We start from the raw sequence: 26,313 nt of genomic DNA on the forward strand, positions 1-26,313 counted from the left end.
AACTGCCTTGCCTAAGTTGAGAACATAGAAATATTTTTTATTTCTGTTTTTCATTTATAGATTAGATTGAATAGAATTAGATAGAATAACTGTCATTCTTTCTCACTTTGAACAGATTTTTGATTATTTTGATTATTTTTTATGTCAATAATCTGTTGTCTTGGAAAGAGTTTTGGCACCAAACTATTGTATCTGATACGTGCTCAAAATGAACAGAGAAAACTTTAAACTATTAAATTTAGCTAGAACTCAATTGCCTGGAAAAAAAATGGTTTTCTCCACTGTTTCTTTGGTGTTTGTTTATCTAACAGGATTAGCCTGAATCTGAGGAAGCCCTACTTGGTGATTATATTTGAACAATGTCACCTATCAATAGATTAGCCATGCATGAGCATTTAATGATGACCTAAAACCACTCTAAAATGTTGACACTATAGTTTGAACAAAGAATCACAACTTAAAAAGCATGCCCATTGCTTTGTTTGACTATGCTGGCATCATTTTTCTTAATGTCACAGCAACCTATCTCCCTGTTTGTTAAATTCATTGAGCTTTTCTTATGGATGTCCCCATTAAAAAGTGAAGATCATCAAAAGGCTTACTTGAAATGTGCCAAATTACTTTTAAAAGCATGAACTGCTAAATTACTAGTGGATATATGTTATGTTGAATATTAAGTTATTAATGAGCTTGAAGTGACCCCCCCCCCCATTTCAAAAAAGCCAAAAGCAAAATTCAAGCAAATGCAAAAGCACACTCCTGCACAGCAAAGCAAAGACAGACTACCTCTAGTGGAAGGGACCACTGGAGTGGAAATGACGAATAATTCATTTTATGGACTGTCAAAACAGCCATATTACGGTTACTGATGATAACGACCCAGTGAGGAGGGAAAAAAGCTGGGTCATCTACTCCACTGGCCTTGCAAGGTCTTCCTGGAAAACATGTTCCCTGTTATCTTTTTTATGTACTTACCGCTCTCACTATTCTGTTTCTGGCTTCTTTTCATCAATGTTTTTTTTTAGCCTGATGCAGCCCAACCCGTGTCTTGGTTTTTCAGCTCTCATTGTCTGCATTTATCGGAAAAAAAATCAAGAATAAAAAATACAAATACTTCACAAAGCTGCACATTTGGTAAAATGTGGCAGCTATTTTTATTTATTCTCTGCCATAATAGATGAAACACTGACTTCTGAAATATTTTGTACTTTTACCCACAGCCCCCATTTGATGGTGAGGATGAAGATGAATTGTTCCAGTCCATTATGGAGCACAATGTGTCCTACCCAAAGTCCCTGTCCAAGGAAGCTGTCTCTATCTGCAAAGGGGTGAGTGGATGATGGAAGATGTTTTTAAGTTACACAAGGGTTTTGATTTAAAGCAGGGTGGATAAAAAATGTTAACATGTTTGTTTTTAATAATAACATTTTTAATTTAATTCTGTCATTTTACTAAAAAAAAAAAAAAAGGTTTATATGTTATGTGTGGGATGAGATTTCTGTAAACATAGGCTCTGTAGCTTTCATGCTCTTTACTGAAGCTAAAGTATGAACTCCATCTAAGACAGGTGCAAGTCTTTCATGTTGGTTGAGCTTTAAGAGAGGTGACAGGCTCCACCAGCAGTGTAAAACTTTTCAGTATTTTGACATAACACACGAGAAGCCCGGCTAAAATTACAGGAAGGATGAAGAATGAAGTATGAAGTATACTGTCTGGTTCCTCAACCAGATGTTCCCTCTTTTTCCCTCCAGTCCTTATGTCTTTGATTTATTCATTATTAAAAGACTGAGGATAGACCCATTGGGTTATCCACTAAGCTCAGCTCACTGACCCAAGGCTTTAGTTAATATAGAAGGTTTAGTTTATATGAACTCTTATGCTGTTACGCAAATGTTATCTTAATTTGTTTCTTGTGTAAAAGCAGGTTTATAATTTGTGCTGGCAGCTGTCCAACAGAATGCGTTACTTCAGAGTGGACATAATAAAGACACTCCACTTCAAGCAAGTGTGTTTGTTAAATAAATTATTTATGTGTCCTTTTTGCCTCATCAGTTTTTAAAGATAGTTTACATGTTTCTCTATAACAAATGACCAGCTTGTGTGCATGTAGGAAGAAACATGCTGACACAATGCAGTAATACTAAAGGGAATACTGGATACTCTGCAATGTTCAGATTCTTGTTCTTATTAATTAAACCAGCCATAAATAGTAGCAGTGTGAGCTGTCCTAAATCAGCTTTTTATTATTTAAGTTTCAGCTATGCAGTTCTACTAGAAGTGAACTGCAGATGTTTTTTTAAAAGACAACTTTTTAGGCAGAAGACTTTTTAGCATTGATTACTCCTTCTTGTTAACAGATGCCTCCTCATCTGTTTTCTGCTATTTATATGTAGAAAATACGTGTACCTTTGAACGGCCATATGTAAATCTCACTGCATTAACCTGTGATGTGCTAACAATGAATGGTGACAGCCTTGTTTCAACCAGTTTGTTTATGATCACCAATCATCCACAGTGTCGGCAGTTTTTAGGAGACTTCCTTAAAAGCTTCACCAAAACATAGTAAGTTCTGATTGTGCTTCACTTTATTCAGTTAGATATATCTCAAGTGACACAATACAGCCCATATTTATTTTTGAGTATAGAAAGAATTTAATAATGAATGTAGTAGTTTTGTTTTTATCCAAAGGCTGTGCAAAGTAGTTGAGCTGTGCAATAATGTGCTGTGTCTCCTTGTCCCTTTCTCAAAATTCTCTCTTTGGCCTCCTTTTTTCCTTGTCTATTTATTTTGCTTAGCTCTGTGCGTGTGTGTGTGTGTGTGTGTGCGCTCTTTATACTCCCGCTCTGATAACTTGGGTGTTTAAATGGTCATATTGTGGGGACTTGCCTCTTTTCTGAAAGCAATAAAGTACCAGTATTACCAATAATTTAGTTTATGGGTGAAAACAACATTGTGGCCAGTTGTGGTTAGGACCTTGCATAGGTGGTTATGGTTAATCTTATTATCAACTTTCTGAATGTAACTCATGGTGATGTCCTCAGGAGTCATGGAGTCTGTGCATGCATGTGGTATGTGTGTGCATGTCTCGGCCCAGTTCCCTGGCTCAACCCATGTTTAGCATGGCTGCTGCACTTCTTTTTAATGAATACATAGAGCTTGGCAGCAGCCTGACCCCCAAAATATAAAGAGATATATGGATGAAAAAAACAGGGAGAGAGAGTGCTTAGAGTGAGATTAAAAGATGAGAGGAATTAACAGGGTGCAGGAGAGGTGATGCAGGAGAGAGGAACATATTAAACCAGTGGGAATAGAGACAAATTGAAAGCAGATGACAATAATATACAATACTATTAGTGTCCTATGTCTTGGGTCTGTTGTAAACAAGCTTACTTTTGATTTCATGAAACTTTATGTGTAAAAAGCATATCGTGAACACTGGCCAAGTCAAGAATTATAATCCAGTTTTGTTACTTTTATTTCTGTCTAAGGTTATTAAAAGAGCTGTTTTCAAACATGTCTCAAATTTCCTCTCAATGAACTACTTCCTCAGTCCAAACCTGCCAGGCTTAAGACTGGCCACTCCACTGAGACTGTAACAGAGGTCTCAGTCGTCTGTTTTCATTTTGTTAAACCTCTCAGCAGCTTTTGACATGGGAAACCATGCCATTCTATTATCTATGCTCTCTGAGATGGGGATCTCAGCCATGTCACATTCTTGGTTTTAACCACACCTCACTAGGGGTTCTTTTGAGGTGTTGTGGCAAGGACAAACATCAGTGCTCCATTGACTTTCTACTGAGGTTCCCCAAGGCTCAGTACTGGGACTCTTACACATTACCACCTTGGGCTTAGTCATTCATTTCCTTTTCTATTACTTTGCTGCAGATGACACCTAACTGTAACTATTAATCCCACCAGATACCCCCTCCATTTCAACACGAATCTCAGCTTGTCTCTGTCGGGAATATCCTTGTAACTGAAGGAACTTCAACTAAACCTCTGGATAAGGACAACTTAGACTGAGCTTTGAATCATCCCAGGCAATTTTTCATGTGGTCTATAAGGGAATAATCCGCCACCCAGTGAAGCCGAAGTAATTTTAGGTTAGCTGCTAAATCGAAGGGTGACAATTGGATTTCACGCTTCTGCATTTACAAATTCTGCCTTTCAAATTCTACCTTTTGCATTCCTCAACATTGTGTCATTAATTAACAGTTAACCCTTGAGGCACCAGAGTTTTTAAAATTAAATGAGGTTAGGTAAAGCCCCAGAGTTGTCACCTCCCACATGTGTTGCTTCAGGTCCGTTATTATTATAAATGGACGCACTATGATTTCTAACAGAAACATCTCTTTCACTGCCACTAGATGACCAATCGTCATCCTCAGGAGGCAAATATTCCCAGAATCAGAGATGACAAATAGCTGAGAAAGTATTACATCAACACTGAAAAGGCATTTCAATATGTTATGTGCTTTCTCTGTTGTCCACTCTGCATCATCAACCTTGAGGCTTCCTCCTTGGCTCCGTATGGTGTTTTTCAAATGTGATTTCCTCGTAAACTTTGAATAGACCCCTGTCAACGTACCTGTCAACTTTAGGAATACAGAGCAAAAAGGAGACGATGATATTCACAAAAGAAAAAATTAAAGACAAGAATGCCATCCAACAAGATGATCTACATATTCCGCTTTCATTCATGGAAGAGTTCTCTTTAGAGAATTAGAGAATCCTACAAAAATACACACCTTACCTTGTGTGGCTGTCCGTTAAATTGGTTGATGATTGTACTGCTGAAAATGGCATCACAATGTGGGCACAGGTACGTGGGGCTAGTTTGTATGATCAGTTTCGGTCAGATGCACCAACTCACTGGATGCCATTGAAATGCTGGTAACTGACCTGAATAAAGCTCTTTGGTTCTGTAACATGTACCTTTAGTCTTTAATCAAGTGTAAGTCATTGGTCTGCCACAGACTGCTTATTAAGCCATGATGATAAATATGTGTGGTTTTTTTAAAAGCCTTGCTTTGCTGAACCACAGTTTTTTTTTTAGTTTCTCTCTCTATTTTGGGATCAATTGGATGCAGCCTTTTATTTTTTCCCTTTCAAATCTGATCATTTTAACTTAGCAGGAACATCAGGGTGTCGACAGTTTTGTTAACTTTGGAGCATGAGACTAAACCCATGCTCTGATTGCAGGTCGTGAGATAGTGGAGCTCTTGAAATTAGGCTGTTATTGGTTAACAGAAAGTGTCAACATTAGATATTTTTTTTTTGTTTTCAGGTGGTGATTGCATGTTACTCTTATGATTCAGGTTGTAAAGTTCCAAAACACGTGAGTGTTTAACACTGGCAGGCCAGCAGTCACTGAGTTTCAAGGACAGCTCAAGGTATGAGTTGTGCTATCTTAATGGTGACAGCCGTATGTTTGCAGCAAGGTGCTTTCTCACCCTAACTGACAGCCCTGAGAACAGACAGAAAACTGCAAATGACTTTTTCTACCTTGTCAACAGCTGTCTGTTGCACTCCGCTAGCTGAGTGCACTTTGCAAGTTCAGATGTGCCAGAGCTCTCAGATGAGAAGCTAGCAGCAAGGAAACAAAAAAAATGACAACAAAATTACTCGTTTAGCTCACGAGGATCCTTGTTTTATTAGTGAAAGACTTGGGTGTACTTAATTTGAGTCATATATTTGTGTAAGGTTTAACATAACATTTATTGATCAAATAATTTATAAAAATCTGCTGCAAATCTGATCGGTTTTTGAATAGTTAAGTCAGTTTAGCCCCATTTAAAATAGACAAAGAGACAGAAAGCCAGAGGTCATCTGCCTCTGTTCTGAAGTGTGACATTTAAGGTTTAATTTCTTAAAAGTGTCCTTAGTTAACAAAAAGTCTTTTGCATTTACTGCATTGTCAGAATTTAACAGCAATAAAATTCACAGTTTTCACAGAAGCTGTTTAGTTTGTTAGCATAACCATCGTGGCTTTTAACTGTTATCTTCTCACAAAGATTGCACACGGGTTATTTTAAAGCAATAGCAGAGGGAAAAAAATGTTGTTATATAACTGAGTGGAAGGATCTCACAGTACAAAACCAAAGAGTGATCATAAACTGTGAAATTACTGGAAGAGCACAGCTGGGGACAGTATAATGACCCAGCTGTAAACAGACTGACAAATCATGATACAAAATCAATCACTGTTAGATGTTAGAACTTAGATATATCCGTAAGTTCTCTTGGTTAGCGAGCATGCTTCTCCGAGTAGATTAATTTCCTTGCCATATCAGCATAAACGTTGCCATACAGGTTAGGTTGAAAGTACAGCACCTTCGGTTTATTTTCTTTTTTTTTAATTTAGTTGATAAGCTCTTTTGTGAAGCAGTTTAATTAATTTTAAAAGACAAATCAAGAGGTGGTATGTGCTTCTGTTTTTGTATTAAAGGAAAATCCTTAACTTGTTCCACAATAAAACGTGTAGTCTAACTGGCATCAGCTCTCAGTAACAGATCATTTTAATACCTGGCTGTAATTGCATGGGTGTGTGTGTCTGTGGAGACTGTTGTAATGTCTTTAACTTCTGCAGCAGTAACAGCACAAATCACCCAAGTTTTAGCTCCCTTCATAAATATGTCATATATTCTTGGAGAACCGTCAAGATGACTTAGCTGCATGAGAAAGTTTGCATCACTGATCAGGGATTTTTCTAGATGTAGTGCAGTATTCCAAGCTTGTGTGTGTGCATCTGACTATGCATAGATACTTTCACCTTGGGTGGATTGGAAAGCACACTCACAGCATAGCATAAAAAAAACCAACCTATTAAAGTTTTTAAATGCAACCAGTCAAACAGTACAAGAAAAAGTCATTTCATCCTTCAAGTGAAACCAGGTTTTCATTAGTCTCAAATGAGCACTTTTTTATGTTCTTTTGTTCATTCGAAACAAATTACTGCACTGATGGAATAGAGCTAATACAAAATATTTATGTGAACAATAAATTGGTAAAATTACTAAGACACGATTCGCTGACTATGCCCCATTATCATTAAGCATTAGTTGAATTAATTTAAAATTTGGGTCGACTGCTGGATATTTCCTCTTCCTGTTAAGCTGCTCTATAGTTATCGAGAATGTTCAGGAAAAAAAATGTTTAAGAAATAAACCTTTAAATTAAAAGTATTTTTTACTCATTTATTTAAGCACTGTTTCACTAAGAAATATTTTTAATGTCTAATTCTACAAGAACAGTTTTTTGCTGTTGGTTGTGCTTCCTATGAGCAATTCAACTATTCTTTTCTACATTTGTACCAAAGTGCAAATTGCCATCATGTTGTTTGTGGTGCGACTGGAAGTGGCAGAAGTTCAGTATAAGCAGAAACAAGCAGAGGGAGAGGAGGAGGGGAAGCAATCGTGTCATTCTTTTCCAGGCCCATCTGTTTAGCTGTCATTTGCTGACCTAGAAAAGAGGTGGAATCAAATTACAAAAGCCATCAATGGAAGAACAGAAAAAAGAGATTTTGTGATGCACTGATCACTTTTTACAGATAAAGTCAAATGTTCATTTACTGTTCCTCTCAGAATACTGAATACTGTATCCTTTATTGTGTATAATTTAAGTTAAAATTATTTCCCTTATAATTTAGAAATTTAGTGAAATAAGCGGGAATCTTTTGTTCCAATATATATTTAATATGTCTTAGTTTTTTTTTTCCACTTTATAGGTTTAAAAGTTTGAAATGAGCTATTTTTCCAGTTTACTTTATTTCAAGGAAATATAAATTATAGTGGTGTAGGTTATCCTTCAAAATTTGGTTATAATCTGTTCTTACTCTATGCTTCCTTTATTATATTTTTATTGTGAGCAGCTGATGACCAAACACCCATCCAAGCGTCTGGGCTGTGGCTCTGAGGGCGAGAGAGACATCAGAGAGCATGCATTCTTTAGACGGATCGATTGGGATCGCCTCAAGAACAGAGAGATACAGCCACCCTTCAAGCCTAAAGTGGTAAGTCTCCACATTCTGCCAACAAACATGAAAAAAATCAAGGTCAAGATGAAATGGTAACCCTCCAACAGAAGTAAAATGAAGCATACCAGTTGTGTGTCAGATGTTGATGTTGATTCTTTTGGTTTGTTCATAAATGGTTACAGTGATGTAATATAATATGTTGAGTCATCTCATCTTTAGGAGGAGTTGTTGGTTTATCAGTAGGTCCATGACTGAAACAGTGACACTGCGATAAAGTGACAAAATAAACAGGGAAAATGTAACAAACATCCACATATACCTTCACTGGCAAAATTCAAATGACTTATCATTTTAAGTTCAACCAATGTCTTTAAATTATGTGGTCTTCTCTGTTGTATTGATGCACCTGTTGGCTCCTGTTATTTGCATTTCACTTGGAGGTTTTGTTTTCTGATGATGAGCACATTTGTTTAAAGATTTTTGCTGCATTTATAGACTAAAATTTGTCTAGTTATGTCATCAGTTCCTTACAGCTCAAACTGCACAGCTGCAGGTTGGTACCAAAAACCAAACTAAGCTGCTTTTTCCTATTATACTTATTTCATATTTAAAAGAAAAACAATTTATTTTTTAACTGAGGATTAGTGCAAGCTTTTTTTTTTTTGAATGCCTACATCCTACTAAAGGATCAGATGCAAATAGAACAGACATTAACAAGACAAACAGAACTGCATATATCTTTAAAGATTCAGTCCAAAACAAATCTTTTATGGCAAGACATTTAATGTCTCTTGGGAATTCAGAGTTCTTGGCCGCTTGTTTACCAGTTTCTTTCCCACCCTGCAGTCAGATTTGTCAGAATACACAAATCAGAGTGTAACTGGTTAAAACTTTTCTAATTATTTTCCCAGTGTGTTGCAATACATCTAAATGATTCCTCATTAACTTCATTACTTTTATGTGTGACTTGTTTTCACAAATAAGGAAATATATTAACTAATAATATACGGTGTATAATTCACAATACAGCCAAAGTTGCTTGCAAGTTGTACTTTATGAAATATTCATCGCCAGCTTATTGTAGTATAAATGACTCATGGAAGATGAGATTTAAGCAGAATGGTTTCTTAGCTTCATTTCAGCTGATGCTTTAGGTTTTACTGTTGGAGCTGAAGAAAGCTTATCTGAATTACTGAGATATTTCTGTGGTCCCCAGTGTTCAAACAACACAAAGACTCACACAGAGATTCCTTTGCTATGCACAACACACACACAGAGGTTCATGCTCCTTAGGGTTTTATTAATGCTTGATTCAATCTTTTTTTGAGGCACAAATTCATTCAGTGAAATATTTCTGGCTAGTGTTACTAAACTAAATGAAAACTGTCCTGTCTGAAGAACTAAGACATTGTGACATGAGCTGGAGATGTATATGACATTTATTTTTTAAATTCTATTCTGTTGCAATGAAAGTTAATTACCAGCAAACTGTGGAGCATACTCTCTTTTCTTCTCCTTTTCTACTGTATTTTATTTTATGTACACCCGTGTACTCTGCTGCCGGACAGTATTTTCTCTAACTAGCTAACTTATTTAAAAGCATACCTCAAGAATGGCAAAACCTGATTTTACTTTGGTTGATATTATCATTTTCTTGTGGGTTTTCTTTCACGTTACTTTATTCATTGTCAGCTTTGATGTTGACCTCCACAGAGAACATGCATCTGCTGCTGGCTGATTTTTAGTCTACACAGTTTCCAGAGAACATGGGAAAAATTCTGGAGAGTAATTGAAATGTTCAAGGTACATACAATAGAAAAGATCTAAGAAAAAATAAATTAAGATTAATAAATATAATAAAAAAAGTATCTCTTAGGTAAATTAATTTTCTTTTGGATCTTAGAAAGAACAATTTATTTCTATTTAAGCAGCCAGTCCTTCTCGAGAGATAACGGCCTTATTACCAGGCAAAAATAAGAATTCTGTTCAGAGAACATTAAAGAAAAAAAAGGGGTGTCTAAGGAATTGATCTTGGTGTGATTGAAATTGTTTATAAAATTATCAAAATTATGTTGTGGTTTTTTAAATTGACTTGTTTTATTGACAGTAAATTATTCATCTTACACTAATGTAAACGCAGTTTGTTGCTATGCAATGCTCTTTGTGAAAATCGGACTAAAAAGTTAAGACTTTCTTAAATTCAGTTCTTTACTAGAGACTCAATGATACAGTTATGTGATACTTTTTAGTACGAAGATTTAACACAGCACCCACCAGATTGTATAAGACTGCAAGGTACATTAGGTCTCTCCAACTGTACTTATTACCAGTGCTTATTATTAGCACTCCAGCATGTTATATGATATATGGTATTTTGGTATCTCTTACCATCTAGTGGTGTCCATTATATTGTACAGGATGTATTTATTCTAGCTTATGTAAAATGATCGCAGAGCCTTGTTGCAAACCAATTGAGCGTGACTGACAGTGCCAGAAATATAAGTGAGGAGGAAAGTCATAGCACTGGAGTAACCTAATACCCTCTCCAGTTCTCACATATATTGTCATGTGAAATTCATCTCAGTTTTCAGACCTGTCTGTAGCAAATGTCAGATTCCCGTCTTTCCATGATGACTGCACAGTCATGTTCATCACCTAAAAAATTAATTTTTGGCTTTGCTTTATTAATGAGATTTTAAATTGAAGATGCAATATTGTCACACTCCAGTATTTATTTTTTTGTAGTGAAAATAAAGCTTTAGGTTACATATAGCATATGATACATGATCAATAAGTATGTTGAAGTTCTATTAAATTGTAATAATTGGACCTTTTTAAAAGTATATTTTATTAGGGTAAGAAGTCATTTAGAAATAGTTTTAGTTAACAGGTGATTAAGTTGAACACACAACTTTCTCGAAACCTCGTCACCAAAAAAATCTTTTATTATTCTATGGGATGTACACATATGTGCAAATTAAGACTCGAGTTTCACTGCAAAGTTTATATAAACGCTGCATTTATTTAGGTGTAAAAGGGGGACAATGCAGGTCACTCAATATTGTGTGTGTGTGTATGTGTCCCCTTTATATTAATCTTTATGAATTTTAGCTATCCTCAACTTCAGTCATCAAGGGCTCCAGTTCCTATAATAAGGTGAATCCTGTCCTCCTTGTCTCCTGCTGAGTGGATGTGCAGTTTGTCATTGGAAAGGCTGTGTGTGCTTTTGTGTGTGTGGGGAAATGTAAATATGGTGTGAGATGAAGTTGAACAGGGATTTAGAAAAGCAGCGGAGGAACATTCCCTTGTATCTGTCATTTTGTTGCTGTGTGCTGGTTGGTAAACAATATTAGCAAGAATGTGTGCGGCTGAGTGCACTTATTTGCTCATGTTAAAGTTACAGGGAAGGGGAGCAAGTGGATGCATGTAAATGTGCATGTGCAAAGGGCATGCTGGCATGGTTTTAGTTACAGATTACAGATAAGATTAACAGCTGAGAGAGAAGGAAAGAGTGATAAAACAGCTGAATTCACATCAAAGCCACGATCACCTTATCTACATTGATCTATCATGTCCATTTCAATGTGCCATGTAACATTGTGTTGTTTTTGATTACACTGCAAACAAATGGCTATCATTATACATCTTTCTCACCCCTCATCCATTCCATTTTCACTCCTCCTCCATTCTCCTCTCTACATGTGCATTTTACACCGCTCAATCTCACTTCATCCGCCTTTGACAGCTGTGGAATTGCAATCAATAACACCACCTGAACAGACTGAACCAGTGGAGAGATTCAAGCCATCTGTATCTATTGGGCCAAGATGTCAGACAGCACAGAGGACATAGTCAGTCCGGTTGAATGAGTGTTTAGGCATTCTCAGTGATGATCTATATTTATACTGCTTGATGTTCACTGTGCAGCTGTCTGCTGAATGTAACAAAACAAGCACATAATTAAATGCCAGTAACATTGAGCTAACAGTGGTGGTATTTGAAATCACGCTAATACATTGAGAAAAACACGCACTAGGTGCCCACACATTTCACACCCACTTATGGATGTCCGATCGTCCTGCAGGCCTAATGGGGAGGAGGAAGGAAAAAGTAGGTCAAATAAGAAGCTGTTGATTCATTGTGAATGAAGGAAAGGAGGTAGGTCAACAGTGAGTGGGAGGACTTAGTCATTACACAAAACCCTTGGAGCAGTGTCCAAAGAAGAGATGTGCATTGCGCATATGGTACATAAACACACACGCATAGAAACTGATAGAAATCTGGATGAGTTGGGACTGACTGTAGCTCTAAGAAAAATAGAGAAAGAGACAAACACTGTTGCAGTTTGGCTGAGCATGTCTTCCTGTCCTTTTTTTTACTCACATTATGTGGGTCACAGTATGAGTAATTTTTTGTAGCTGCTTTAATTTTCTACAGTTTATTTGTTGACTAATTTGGTATTATCATCAAATCATACATTTGCTGTAATCAGCTCTTTACCCCCCCAAAAAAAAGCAAAGTCGAATAAACTTGGTTAAAATTGGGGTAGAGAGAAAACCTCTTCCCCTCTAGTTATCGCCTTCCTCTCTCTCATTAGCCCCTCCAACCAATCAAGCATCAGTAAGGCAAGGCACATTTATTTATATAGCACATTTCATGTACAGAATAACTGAATAGACAGAATGAGAAATTTGTGCAGAGAAGGTAGCTAATGAAAGCCAAACATGGTTTTAGCATGAGGCGGGTGGGAGGGGTCCACAGCTATTTGGTTGTTGTTTGAAGGTGGGTTCTCAAGGAAAGTAGGTTAGGAACTACAGATTTAGCCTAAAAGCAATGCAAATGTTTCAAATAAATATTTATAGTTCAAAATCCTTTGCTGTAACACCTTTGGCCACTGTTAAGACATACAGAATCTAGTTGTGAGATTTTGTAAAAGTCAAAGCCCTGATTTTATAGAGCACTTTTATCTGTGCTATGTGCTTTAATCACAACACAAATTCACGGAATTAGGTGCTTAAATCTAAATAGTTTAAAAAGCTTCAGTGTAAGACAGCATTCGAGACATGAAAAGTGTTTATAAAACTCTTACTTTTACACTTCTTTCTTAAAAAAAAGAAAAAAGAAAACAATACAAGGTTAGATGACTCCCCTGATTCCCCTTGTGTGAGCTGTTCACATATTTTGACAAAAAAACATTTCAACAAACGAAGCATGATGTTTGGGAGAGGATGAGAATAAAAAGCATTGCATACCAACGGCTTTGGGGAGATAGGAGTACAGAAAAAGACACACAGAAAGATAGAGTGTGTATGTCTTGGTAGAACCCTAATGGAGGCAGCCGCTCATTTATCATCCTAAGTAGCTGAGTGTTCTTTTAATATCCTTGAGTGCAGAGGCGTGCACGTCTGTATGTGTGTGCTGGGAAAGGAAGAAAGATTAAAGATGAGAGAAAGTAGGTCAAAAACTCATGTAGGACACTATGTCATGGTGTATCAACAGCATACTAACCTCAGTTTCACCCAGAAAGGATTGGCTGAATCACAGAATTAGGAATCCAAAAGGGCAAGCTAATGTCCCTAGGACCAAGCCAAAACTTATTTTCTCATGTGGTTTTGTTGAATTAAACGTTTGAAATCCTTTTATATTTTCATAACAGCTCTCATGAAATAATTTAGTCTATTTACAGCATTTTTCTGTGATGACAACAATTGAAATATATCTGCCATTTTCCTACTTCACCAAAACAAGCTGTTCATATAAACCTCTGTGACAAATCTAATAGTCCCACATCACTTCTATAAACAAAAAGACAGATTGGAATAAACAGAGCATGTTCGTCAAACATTTGCACAGACTCAGTCCTGTCAGTTCTGTAGCTGACGTTTCAATCCACATATGTTTTGCGTGCTCAACTGGAAGAAGCTTTGCCTGGGAGAAGCAGCCTGATGTCACAAAGAGTAACTGCTTTGGGTTTTAGAAAGGGACATCTTGGTGCTAGAGTTTGTCGTTTGAAGTCAGATTTAACAGTGTGTTGCTTCACTTGAGCGATGAATGGTCAGTGATGGATAGAAGAAGACAAGTGGACAGAGAAACAGCAGCTGAAGGACGCTGGCAATTGCCACAAGTTGTATTCCATGAGAGGAAGAGGGCACATTCAGGGCCCACACACACCACACAAACACATTTATTTCCTACCCTAATGCGTTGCCTGCTGTCCATACCATCTGACAGGATGGTTGTTTCTTAGAGTGAATATCACCTGCCAGTGGCAACACAATGGTAGTCCAAAACTTTGCATGCAAACATGTTCACCTTAGACCACTGAGTTTTAACTGTGGCGACATGACGGGGGGTGTTGGAAAAATGTAGCAGAGGAACTTATGCTTTGGCAACTTGGGGTTCTTGGAAATGTTGGTAGCAGTAATGCACCAACTCATTTCTTATCTTCTTTTTCTCATATCTTCGTTTCAGAGTTCCTCAATAGAACAAACTTGATTTCAGTCTCAGATCATGCGCCTACAGCAACTTCATAGAATAATCTGAAGGCAGAACATTTGCAGCATATTGAGATTACATTTTACATTCCCAGAACATTCAGGAAAAAACATGGATGGATGGATTTTAGATTCTTCTCTGCTGAGTTGTTTTAAAGAATAAGTGTAAGTAGAAGTCAGTGAATGTGAAGTTAGTTTTGCATCAGAAGATTTAATGAATTTTAAAATTTCTCTACTTTTGCCAAGAAAGGTTTAATGTTATATGAACTAAAAACATTAGCTCATGAGTCATCTCCCACATAGCGGTAAACTCTTTAAAGTTGAGAACAAAAGAGTGGTATGCACAACCACAGCTGCTGTCATGCCTTTAAAGCTTGGTGTCCATAAATGCTGCCAGGTCATTTTCATGCCTGAGGCAGGATGATCACAGTGAACAGTATTTTGCGCTGTGTATCGATTAGAAACTGATTCAAGCTGCATCAAGAGATTCTGCTATCACAGTGGAAACAACTGTTTGTAATTTAAGATACTTTATTCAGTGCACTGTATTGGTTTTCATCATTCATTGTTTCTACACTGTAGAAACAGACAGCCCATTAGGTTAAATCGATTTATTTTATTACTTAAACTCCACTTTTACAATGAGTTTCGCATACAGAACTTAGGTTAATGTGTTTTCGGATATTTAACTTATAGTTGTAAGTTGTCTTGATTGTTGTTCAGGTTGTCATCATTGATTGAACTAATGTTAAGTTGAAGCTTGAAGGGGCCGGAGCTACTTTCAAAACTCTATATACAGTGGGTCCTCGTTTATTGTGGGGGTTACGTTCTGAAAACACCCCTCGATAAATTAAATCCGCAAAATGACCACCTATTTAATTTTTCACTATTCAAATGCATGTCAAGGCCTAATTATCCCTCCTCGGAGTGTTTATAGACCTTTCTCAAACTATACTATACTAAACTACTATAACATTTTCAACATTCTCACACACTTTATACACTCTGAAAAACCTAAATATATTAACAATATGAATTTCTTAATAATTACTCACCCCGTAAAATACATGACAGCTTCTCTGCTGCCGCTGCGTCGCCACCCTCGTCTGTGATGTCGTTTTTCACAGAAGGCCCGGGTGTTGCTGTCTTTTTCAGAAAAAGACAGCAGGACACGAAGTATACTGACTCTGGACAAAGTCCTTTGGCCAATCAAACAAAACACAGCACATTAATGTTTACTGACCCAAACAAGAAACAAAGCACAGTGGGCTGATTCCTACAGTAAAATTTGGACATAGAAAGGTTGAAATAGGATTTACATACTTAAATATGCAGTACTGCATACAAAAAAAAATCTGCGAAACAGCGAGACCGCAGAAGAAGAACTGCGATATGGCGAGGGACCACTGTATCTGGACCACAGAGGCTCATGGGAGATGCAGATTTGGTAGAAATTTTGCAATCACAAAGTGATTGCAAATACCTTGTATTAGTGGTAGGGGTTTGTCTAAATATACATAAATATTTAGATACACTACCAGATGGGGGTTTGGACACACTTTCCCATTAAGTCCAACGACCGAATGTGTCTAAGCTAGACTGAATGTAGATGAGGTTATCTTAATTTGAAATTGAGACAAGTTGTTACAGCGTGGAGTTCTTCATTAGTATAACATAATGAATTAAGTTCTGTCAGAAAGATAATTCAACAAAGTAAGTTGTTATAAATCATAGCATCAAGTTAATAGAACACGTTGCCATTAGTTAATCGCCTCGTAAAACTTGCCTGTTTGAGTTGAAACTGTGCTAATCTGAAAGTTGAGTTTACTCACAATTTTAAGGCAGCTTTTGTACTTTCGTTTCTAAGTTCAAGACACTTCTTATTTATTAGTGTATTCAAGCTTTCTGTTAGAGCTCCATTAAATTTAGCTCTTTACAGAATAAGTTATACATAGTGTAGCTCCTAAAGCTCCTACAGGAGTGCTTATTATGGTTTTCACTGGATATTAGAGTATGTGGTGTGTGTGTGTGTGTGTGTGTGTGCGTGCGTGCATGTGTGTGTTTTGTTTAAATACAAGTGTGCATGTAGGTGAGCCCTGGATGAGGGAGGACTAATATAGAGGAGATTTATATTTAGCCTTTCTCTTTTCCTCTTTTTGCATTTATTGTTGTTCTCTGTTTAATTAATAACATATTAAAATAAATATTGAATTTGATTAGTCAGAAGTTAACCACCGGTGAATCAGGACATGCTCAATTCCCAAAGAGTCTATTTGTTACTTTTTTTTCTGTTTTCTGGAGAATCAGACTCAAGAAGTGTAGGTAACAAAATGAAGCCTTTTGCCGAGAAAACAGGCTGCAAGCTTTAAAAATGTGTTAATTTAACCAAACATAACATATTGATGCTTGTTTTTCATGTTCATTCACTCATTTATTTATTTATTTCAGGCAGTTGCATTTCACGGTAAAAAACACAAAAGCGAAAAAAGAGACATGCAAGTCTGCCGATAGTCAAATAAACCAAAAAAAGCAAAAAAAAACAGAAAACAATATATTGCCTGAAAGGAAGGGGAAGAAGAAAACTTATGTACTCCCAACCCCACTTTGCATTCCAAACTGCAGCCACAACTTTTGTGCTACACTCACAGACAAGTGTTACGTTCTAACAGTAAGTACAATAGATAACAGCTGTCATTACACTGCAGCCAAAGGTGGTGAAAAAGGAAACCAAATATAATCACATGAGAGTCACACGATAATCCAGGCAGGACAGCGAACTTTGGCACATTAAGGTAATCTTTCCTTATATTGAGACCAGATCAGATGCTTCTATAACAGTTTGAATCTGTGGATATTTTGACATTGTTTCTGTTGTAAGCTCAGACTGTTCCAGAGTTTCATCCCACGTATAGACACAAAAAAATCTTTCAGAGTAGTTCGGAATTTAGGTAAGATAAAGTCTCCAAATCCTCTCAAGTTATTATCACTTATTTGAACTATAAAAAGCTGTTGTAGGTTTATTGGCAACATTTTTATTGAATGCTTTAAAGAGAATTTAAAGAGAATTATAGATGTGTTATTGATGTGATGTTTACTCCTCCACCGTTGTTCCCTGTCCTGGTACAGCTTTGTTAATAATTTTTTTCAGTTCAATGTCTTTCTTTAAATTCATACGTGTCTTATTAGAGTCATGATAGAGGATCTGAACTCAGGTCAGTGAATATAGTGCCTCATGGTGGAGGTGCCAACACCATTTTCTCCCACTGCTGCATTGCTGTTCCACAGCTGCAAATGTTGACTCAGTATTTAGATGGATGTGATTCAGGTGAATCAGAATAAGAGCATGTAATATGATTTAATGGCTTCCTACAGGCTATAGCAATAGAAAATGTTAGGAATCTGGTGTGAGGTGTTTTATCTAAAAATGAGAGTAGGGTGGACATTTGAAAAGCTGCAGCTGTTGCTCCTTCTTCCGCCTGTGTCATGGCGGTGGCAGTAACTAATGATGTCTTATAATTAATATGAGGATGAGTGTCTTTTGCTTTGGGCTTAATGTGGAAAAAATCCAAAATGTGGAAACAAGTACAGCTGAATGCAACGGCCGGTGCCTTCTCTGAACTGCTGTGAATTGGCTGTCACAGAGTGGCAGTTTGCACACTCCTGCTTGTGCTCTTCATTTTTCCTCTTTTGTTTGTGCTTCTTTTATTCTATCACATGCTTGATATTTAAATAACTTTGACTTGTTTGTCTCTCTTTCCTTCAGTGTGGCAAAGGGGCAGAGAACTTCGATAAGTTCTTCACACGCACCCAGCCTCAGCTCACACCACCTGATGAGCTGGTTATTGCCAACATCGACCAGGCGGAGTTTGCAGGGTTCTCTTTCATCAACCCACAGTTTATGCACCCGGCGCTCATCAGCAACGAATGAAGAGGATCGTAAAGCTTCTTAAGAACCTTCCTGCTCCAAGACGCCCACTTAAACCAACTGTCAACATCTGAATAGAGCTTCAAGCTCCACAGTAGATTCTTATGTATTGGTGTAATTCATATGCATGACTCTCGGGCATGCATATTAAATCTGTATAATACTTTTGCTAATATAGATTATGGATTGGATATACTAGATTGGTTCTCGGCCCCTACAGAACTTTTTTTTTTTTTTTTTTAGTAACAATGGGCTTGCACTGCAGAGGAATGTGTCTTCCTAATCCAAGGCACAAAGACAGGCTTTATTAATCTTAGCCAGTATAAAACTAGAGTATAAAAATGTGTTTACAAATCTCAGTGGGTAAAAATGCTCTTTATAGATTGAATTGGTGGGTAACAACTTGTACTTTTGTGAATAATCATAACACAAACTCATAGAAGGCATTATAGATGCTATAGCCAAATAAGGACAGGTGGTGCAGGTGTTGAAACAGCACTTTGTGATTCAATGTTTCCTGTATCATGTTTACACTTTTATTCTCATTTTATTTCATGTTAATGATATACAGTTAAGTTTTAGTATAAAATTATTTTAGCAAGTCTCTACTTCCTGTTTGTATACAAGTGAAGGAGAAGCAGTTCTGTGATGATATGCATCCTGTACAGACATAAATGTGTGAGACTCAGAGGTATAAAATCATTAGTTCCAGTTTGTCAAAACTTAGCTTAACTTTAGTTGTTAAAAATTAGTAATCAAACAGTGGATTTCCTTGCCCTTATTGAGCTGCAGATTGTATGTTTATGTCTTCATTAATTTTATTGACACTGTGCACACACAGTAATCTTTAAGCAGTTTCATACAGCAGTTTCAGTACATGCTTCTGTCTACCATGGAGTCGAACATGTGTCAGTCACATTACTACAAAGCCTCTCACGAAATGTCTTTACAGCATCTGTAAAGACATAATTGTAACATATAATTTTGACCATGCAATGCATTACTGCATAAAGTTGATAAAACAGTTATTGTTGTCTAAGAACAAAGTCAAGTTTCAAGTTGTGCATTTGTCACATGCACATCTGAGGCTGTGCACACCCATTTAACACCAGTAAAAACAACACTGGAATAAACTAAAATTACATACAAAATATAAATATATAACTCATTTTTTCTTTGGAGTCAACAAAATCATCTTTAGTTAAATCATTCTTTGTTTCCCTTCTTGGTTCTGTATTATATTTAGAAAAAAAAAATATTTTTACTCTCCTCTTTCTCTGTGATCTCATACATATTTTTTCATTTAATCAGATTACTATTTTAATGTAACAAAAAAGGAATCAGTGTCTAACTTCTTTGTAAATAATTTTGAGTTATTTAAAGAAAAAAACTCAAGTTACATTTTTATACCAACACATGAATGTGCTTTTATTACATTTAATTAGATAAGCCAATATTTGTATGTTGTATAAAAAGTTTAACCACTCAGAGCTTACCCCAGTACAAGTCAGCTGTGAGACAGCTGGATGTCTTTTCAATTGAGTCCAATACTAGCAAGTTATGAAACTGTTATACTTGTTTTGTCAGATGTATCAAGATGTTTTTTTAATGTTGATTTCTTTTTGTGTGTAATTTTATCCTGATTAGATGTTTTTCCAGCGGTTGACTGTCCCTCTGTGTCTGCATGGTGTTGGTAGGCATCACTCATGCATGCGATCTGCTAAATGTTGCATGCTGCAAAGTATGAAACTCCAAAGATGTCAAAGTAAACGATCTAAACAGTTAAACATTGAAGGGAAGAGTTTCCTTCTGTGGTCTTGAAGGAAATATCCATGTTGGTTAAAAATATATTTTTGACTACAGGTTTGTTTGGTTGTTTTTTTTTTTAACTGCAATTAGAGAAGAAGGGAGACAAACATTTCCTAGAAATTTTATAATCATTTTATCATTATCAGAGTCGGATCGGTTATTATAAGAGTGCTGCCCTGAAACCAGTTCAACCTTCAGGGACACAGCTGCTCTGATGCTCTATCAAGCTCAAATACGTTGGTAAACTATGTGTGAAAACGTCAGCAGTTTTGCCAAATGAATCATATTGCTGATCCTCAGGGGCTAAATGACAAAACTGACATTTAATATAGCTTAAAGAGTTAAGTCAATGGCAACTACTTCTGGAGACCCGGTCACTGTTGCTAGTTCTAGGTCAGGGTTCTTTTCCGTTAAAGCTCAATATGTGCGCAGGTTCCTCTGGCATCTCCCTGAGGATGAGTCCATATCAGTGAGTGGAACACTGACTCCAGAGCTGCCGTGTTGTGACTCAGAACAGCTGCGAGTCTGTCACACAATGGGTTTTATTTTATGATATGAATGGAATTAATGAAAAATACTGTATTAATCTCCAGAGGGAATTTATAATTAAACTAATAGATAAATATGTATGCAGTTTGTATGTTATATGATAATATTATATTTTTTTTTCCTTAACATTCACCGTTTAGGCTTTCAGTTGTTTATCAACTTAATCCTAATGCATTATCAACTTTATTTTTTCCAGTTTTTGTTCAAGAAATATGGGGATTTTTCAAAGAATATATCATATCAGCAAACTCTGGTATAAATGACAACTACTGATATTCTGTCCATGTTTGGCCACAAGTTGCACTCTTCCACTGTGTTTCTTGTCTTCTTCAACTTTTTGCATGTGCCAAACCTGGAGAACAAAAGAACCCGACAATAGCAGCCTTGCACTAGCTGTAGTCACAAAGATGACTTTGTGGCAGCATCTCTGTTGGCCACTGAACCTGTAGTAGCATGCTGCCATTAGTATACCAGTGCATACTGTGTCATTACCCTTAACAGTGCCAGTCTGTTTGATAGTTGAGCTTCTGTGCACATTAGTAAAGGCTCCTGTTCACATTACCAGATTATCTGGATTTTGACAAAAACTGATAAAAAAAAAAAAAAAGGAAAAAAAAAAATCCTCAAAAATGGTCTTGTCAAAGTCTAAGTTGCACCTCTGTATGTGACTGTGCCCTGTGGCTAAAAAGTCTAGCTCCTTCCCTATATAGGAAATCTGTTGACTTGCTGTGTTTTCAGTCTGTTAGAACACACAGTGTGGACATAACAAAATATTCTCCTCCCTTTTGTGCCTTCCCCAGCTTTTACAGAATTCCTGTACATATTCTTTTTAACATCTATGTTTTTCCTCAGACCTAAACCCTCTATATAGTTTTAATTCATTATGTCTGATTCTTAAATAACTTTCATTCTAGTTTATTTCTACATTTTTATTTATTTTTCTCCTTACTTTGTGTTTGATCACCTCTTACAGTTAATTTACATTAAGTTTTATGAAAAAAGAAAAAGAAAAATAGATATCAGAACATCTTTGTTACTGATGACAATAATCTTTACATTAAAAAAAATACAACTGGATTTATCCTTGTGTGTCCACTGGCTTTACCTTTACCTTCCTGTGCCTATCACTGACTGGTGAATTAGTTAATAAATGTATGTACATTGGGAAAAGATGTTGCTGGGTGATGGGGGTGGTGAAGAGACAGCGAGCAGGTGATGGGTTAGATTCTGTAATGAATGTCGGAATAAACGATGACGGCTTGAACAGCCCCTGTGCCTCGTCACACTGACCCATCCTTCCTTCCTCTGTGCCTGGGCCAAGTCAATCCATCACCTTATCGACAGTTTCCTCCTCTTTTTTTATCCCAGATGTTGAAAGCAGTTTATTTCCCTTGAGCAATTCACTCTACAGAGATGGCATCAGTTCCTTTCTTCTCTGTTGGCTCCTGTTATTGCAGCAAGGGAAAAGAAGTAACCAAGTTTATTTGTTGTTCTACTTTCTTTACATTCTGTTTGACGTCTTCAACATCTTGAGCTTAATTTAATTGATTTTGTTTGCTGGGATTCATTTAGTAAATTCTATAAGGATAAACTCACAAATGTACGGTTGTGAGAGATGTTTTTTTTTTTTTAAATCAGTCCTTGTCTTTTTCTTTAGAGGAATATGTTCTAAAACTTTCTGCTCTTTAGTTAGTCATTATTATATGCTGTGTGCTGAGAGTTGAATTTAACTGCTATTCTCTTTGATGTGCCGGGCACAGGATCAGCAGGATGTGTAAGAATGCCTTATATCTGCACACACACAGCAACATGTTCACTCACTCATCTCTGTTTGTTGATAATCTCTGCAGCCCTTCTACATAGATTAAATGTATTAGATATCTACAGAGACTGTAAAAGAAAGAACATATTGTATTTTACAAATGGTGTATGTTTGTCAGCCTGAAACCTTTAAAATGAGTCTGAGCTACTTAACCTTGTAACTGATTGTGTCATTTGTACCTAATGTATGATAATGCAAATAAAAGGGTGAAAAGAAGCTCGTATTCATACGTCATTTTTATGTTTTCTAAAATGAACAAACTCACTCTACTGCATTGAAATAATCTCTTTGTTACTGTTACTTAGGGATCTAATGTTCTTATCAGCTTTGATACATGTATTTCTATTTTAAGATCTGTCTGAATGAATTTGTACCCAAACATGTCCATTTGGTTCACCTGTGATAGGTGCTGGCATGCATTAGTGTCTTAGATGTGTGTATTTTTGCATATGCATAGCTCTGAGTCTGTGTCAAGATGCTTTCATCGATCATGTGTGTTCTACTTTTACAGCCCGAGTTCAATTCCTCCTGAAGGAAGCAGGGTGTTTGGTGATGGGTAGACATAGTGTGGTGATCACTGTTGTCAGAAGTCATCAGCAGTGATTCATCCTGAGGTGCATTTCCAACCAGTAACGCTGCTTACAGACAATATATAATCTCTGCTATAGTTCTTTTAACACACTGGTGTTAAAAGTGATGCATTTCATTTTTAAAACTTTTTATGTGATAGTACATTAATGATTAGCTTCACAGATACATGCAAATAAACAAGGGGTGTATTGATAGTCTTATGTTCACATTCAGTTCTTTCAATTCTTATAGATGCAGCTCTTGCAGATTGTTTTTTTTTTTTTTAACCTTTGCACATCAATCTTTCTACATTGCAACAGAACATATTTCAATGTACTTAAATTATGCAGAAGAGGTGAGGTGATGCTGTGTGTTTGCATCTGTGTTGAATCTGCTATAACATTTATTAAAAGCTATGTTTTGGGGGGCTTGTAGCCCAGTTAAGATGCTCTAATAACATACATACAAAATGGGTTAAACATTAATAAACCTGTTTGTCTATTTTATTTATATGAAAACCAAGTTCAATGATGATAATTTCTGTGTTTTTACATATACAGATTGCTGCTGTTGCTCTTTAGTTTTAAACAGTTGCATCTGGTTCTTTTAACATTAAAGATACTGTAGAAAACAGGTTAGATGTGGCATGAACAAATCAGCTTTATTGCTCTAAAAGAAGTGACACAGATAAAAAAAGATATTACCTTAAGATATATTCAGAATTTTTAAGTGAGCCTCCCAAAGACACAGACAGGTAGAAGCCAGTTTCTCACCACTAGTCTTTATTGATCGCCAAAAAGTTTCCCTCTAATTCCCTCCAACCTTGGTGTCTACATCATTTTGGATACTCCTCAATTCTTCACAAATCACCTGATAGAGTCCATCTATCTTATTGATGTTTCCTCAAATGGAGACCCATAATTACAGCTCAGTGCTGGCAGACAGCCAGTATGTTAAGAAGGCCCAGAGTAATGAGATAGTAAAGTTTTACAACACATGTACAGCTATTTTTATTCGCCTATTTTCTTATTTTTTAGAAAAGAAAATCTTTAAATAGCATGTATCATATGGCTGAATTTTAGTTTGTCAGTATCTAAAAACTACATTTATTGTCTCCTTTGTTTTTACAGCTCTGTTTCAAGCCTTGTATGATGTTCATATTATTATTTTTCATCTAGTGATCACACATGAAATTGCACCACAGGAATAATAAAACAGTAGTCACAGCAAGGTCATTAATATGTTCATTGTATTTTATGTAAAATATCAACCATATACTTTCTGAAGTTCAATGACAAAATATTCTGTCAGTTCAATTATTTCTAGTCGTGGTATTCTTTCATATAATATCACCCAAACAGATTAAGAAATGGCTAAAATCACTTCATATCTTTCAACTGCTGCTTAGGTTGTGCATATTTATGTCTATTCTTGCTTTAATTCATTGTACTTGGGTGTCTGTCAGGGCATCCTCTGTCATCTCCAATTAAGTTAAAAAGCTACAATGAGATTCATTACTGGAACAAATGTATAAACAACCCTGTGCTTGCTTCCCTGCACTGGCTTCCTGTTACATTTTGTATTGATTTAAAAATCTTCCTGCTCATCTTCAAAGCCTTAAATAGCCCTGCCCCAACAGACGTGTATATCTCTAACTTACTGACACGGTATGTGCCTCCCAAACCACTGACATCCACACTTTTAGCTATTCCCAGATCACAGTTTATGACAAAGGGGAATCAGACTTTTTTCTTTAGAGCCCCACTATGTAAAACTTTAAATTCCTTCTTAAATTTGTCCTTTTCTTCAGAGGGCCGTTTTACATTGTCTGATGAACATATTATATATTCTGTTGCTAATCTAGTTGCCTTGTTCTCTCTTTTCTGAGTTAGAAGCTTTATAACATTGTTAGGAGGTGAACTTTATACATAATACCTGGTTTTTATAGTTATTACTCTTATTATTATTTGTTTTGCACTGCACAGTACTGTCACCTTTGTCAGATCTGAAGTTATTTATTTATTTAAGGGAATTTTGACACAGAAATTCTTTACATTTTAAATTGTTCTTTATGTCTCCATTTGTTTTAACAGTCTAATATTGTTTCCAAAAGGGCTATATAAAGAAAAATAATATTTATTCTATCTATTCTGTCTCACAAACAAAAACACACACACACTGTTAGGAAGCATTATTGGCGCAGTCTGATACGCATGTGCATCTCTGTGAATAAGTATAACGGCAGGGTCTGTAACAGAAACTGAATTATTTATTTTGCATTATATGATGTTTGGCTGGAGAGGCCATAGACGCAGACGTTTCCATCAGTCTGCCCCAGGGCAGCTGTGGCTACACATGTAGCTAACCATCACAAGTACGAATGCAGAGTGAATGAATAATGAATACAATGTAAAGTGCTTTAAGTGCCCTGAAAAGAACTGTATTACTCTAATGATATTTACCAACTTTATGTTAAAATCAAAACTATAACTACTAATGATTACAAAATGTCAAGAATTTCACGCAGGATGCCATGAAGATCCACGCTCAGTCATGTGGACTTTTCATTGTCAAAGTGGAGGACAAAAACAGCTGAGATCAGAGTATGTTTGCTTGCTGGAGCAAAATGTGTGAAAAATAAGCTTCTGCAAGGCGGCGTGATTCAGACCTGAACAGAAATTTGGGTTTGATTGCATTCCAATGAGGCCTCTGAGCAGTAACATGAAGGCCAAATCACAGCCAAGCTGATGACAGCCTCTTTGTTCACCCCTGCCTTTGATCAGTTGTGGTGTTTAGTCAGACACATGCACAGTAAGGATACCCATTTAAAGAGACGACTTGAGCTGAAGTCATCCTGACAGCAACTCACCAAATCTGTACCTTCCCCTTAAAAGCGTGACCACATGTTATTGTAAAGTTATCATTTACAATTAAAGAAAGCTCAGGTGGAGGCACTTATGCAGGTTTTATACACCTGTTTTCATGTCACATTAAAACAGATTTATACATTTGCACGGTCTAATCTTTAAGAAAAATGGACATTTGGATATAAACAGTAGGAAATTAGTTTCTATATTTTGTTGTCTAGGATAGATAGAAACAACATTACAGCTGCAAATTGTATTTTAAAACTACAAAATATTTTATAATTTACATAAAAACATTTAA

General features: G+C 36.3%; 1 protein-coding gene and 1 long non-coding RNA gene across 3 annotated transcripts in view; one reads left to right on the top strand and one right to left on the bottom strand.

The window, feature by feature from the left end:
* prkcaa (protein kinase C, alpha, a) overlaps nt 1-21,811 on the top strand; it is a 140,508-nt gene extending 118,697 nt beyond the window's left edge. For both annotated transcript variants that reach the window (XM_041983763.1, XM_041983764.1), the window contains 3 exons: nt 1,221-1,328; nt 7,872-8,012; nt 18,234-21,811. In XM_041983763.1, the coding sequence (XP_041839697.1) occupies nt 1,221-1,328; nt 7,872-8,012; nt 18,234-18,398 (414 nt within the window). In that variant the 3' untranslated portion in view covers nt 18,399-21,811. The remainder of the gene's footprint in view (nt 1-1,220; nt 1,329-7,871; nt 8,013-18,233) is intronic.
* LOC121638783 overlaps nt 1-26,313 on the bottom strand; it is a 111,368-nt gene that overhangs the window by 62,780 nt on the left and 22,275 nt on the right. The window lies entirely within an intron of this gene.

This window comes from Melanotaenia boesemani, chromosome 4 (genome assembly GCF_017639745.1).
Source record: "Melanotaenia boesemani isolate fMelBoe1 chromosome 4, fMelBoe1.pri, whole genome shotgun sequence".
NCBI lineage: Eukaryota > Metazoa > Chordata > Actinopteri > Atheriniformes > Melanotaeniidae > Melanotaenia > Melanotaenia boesemani.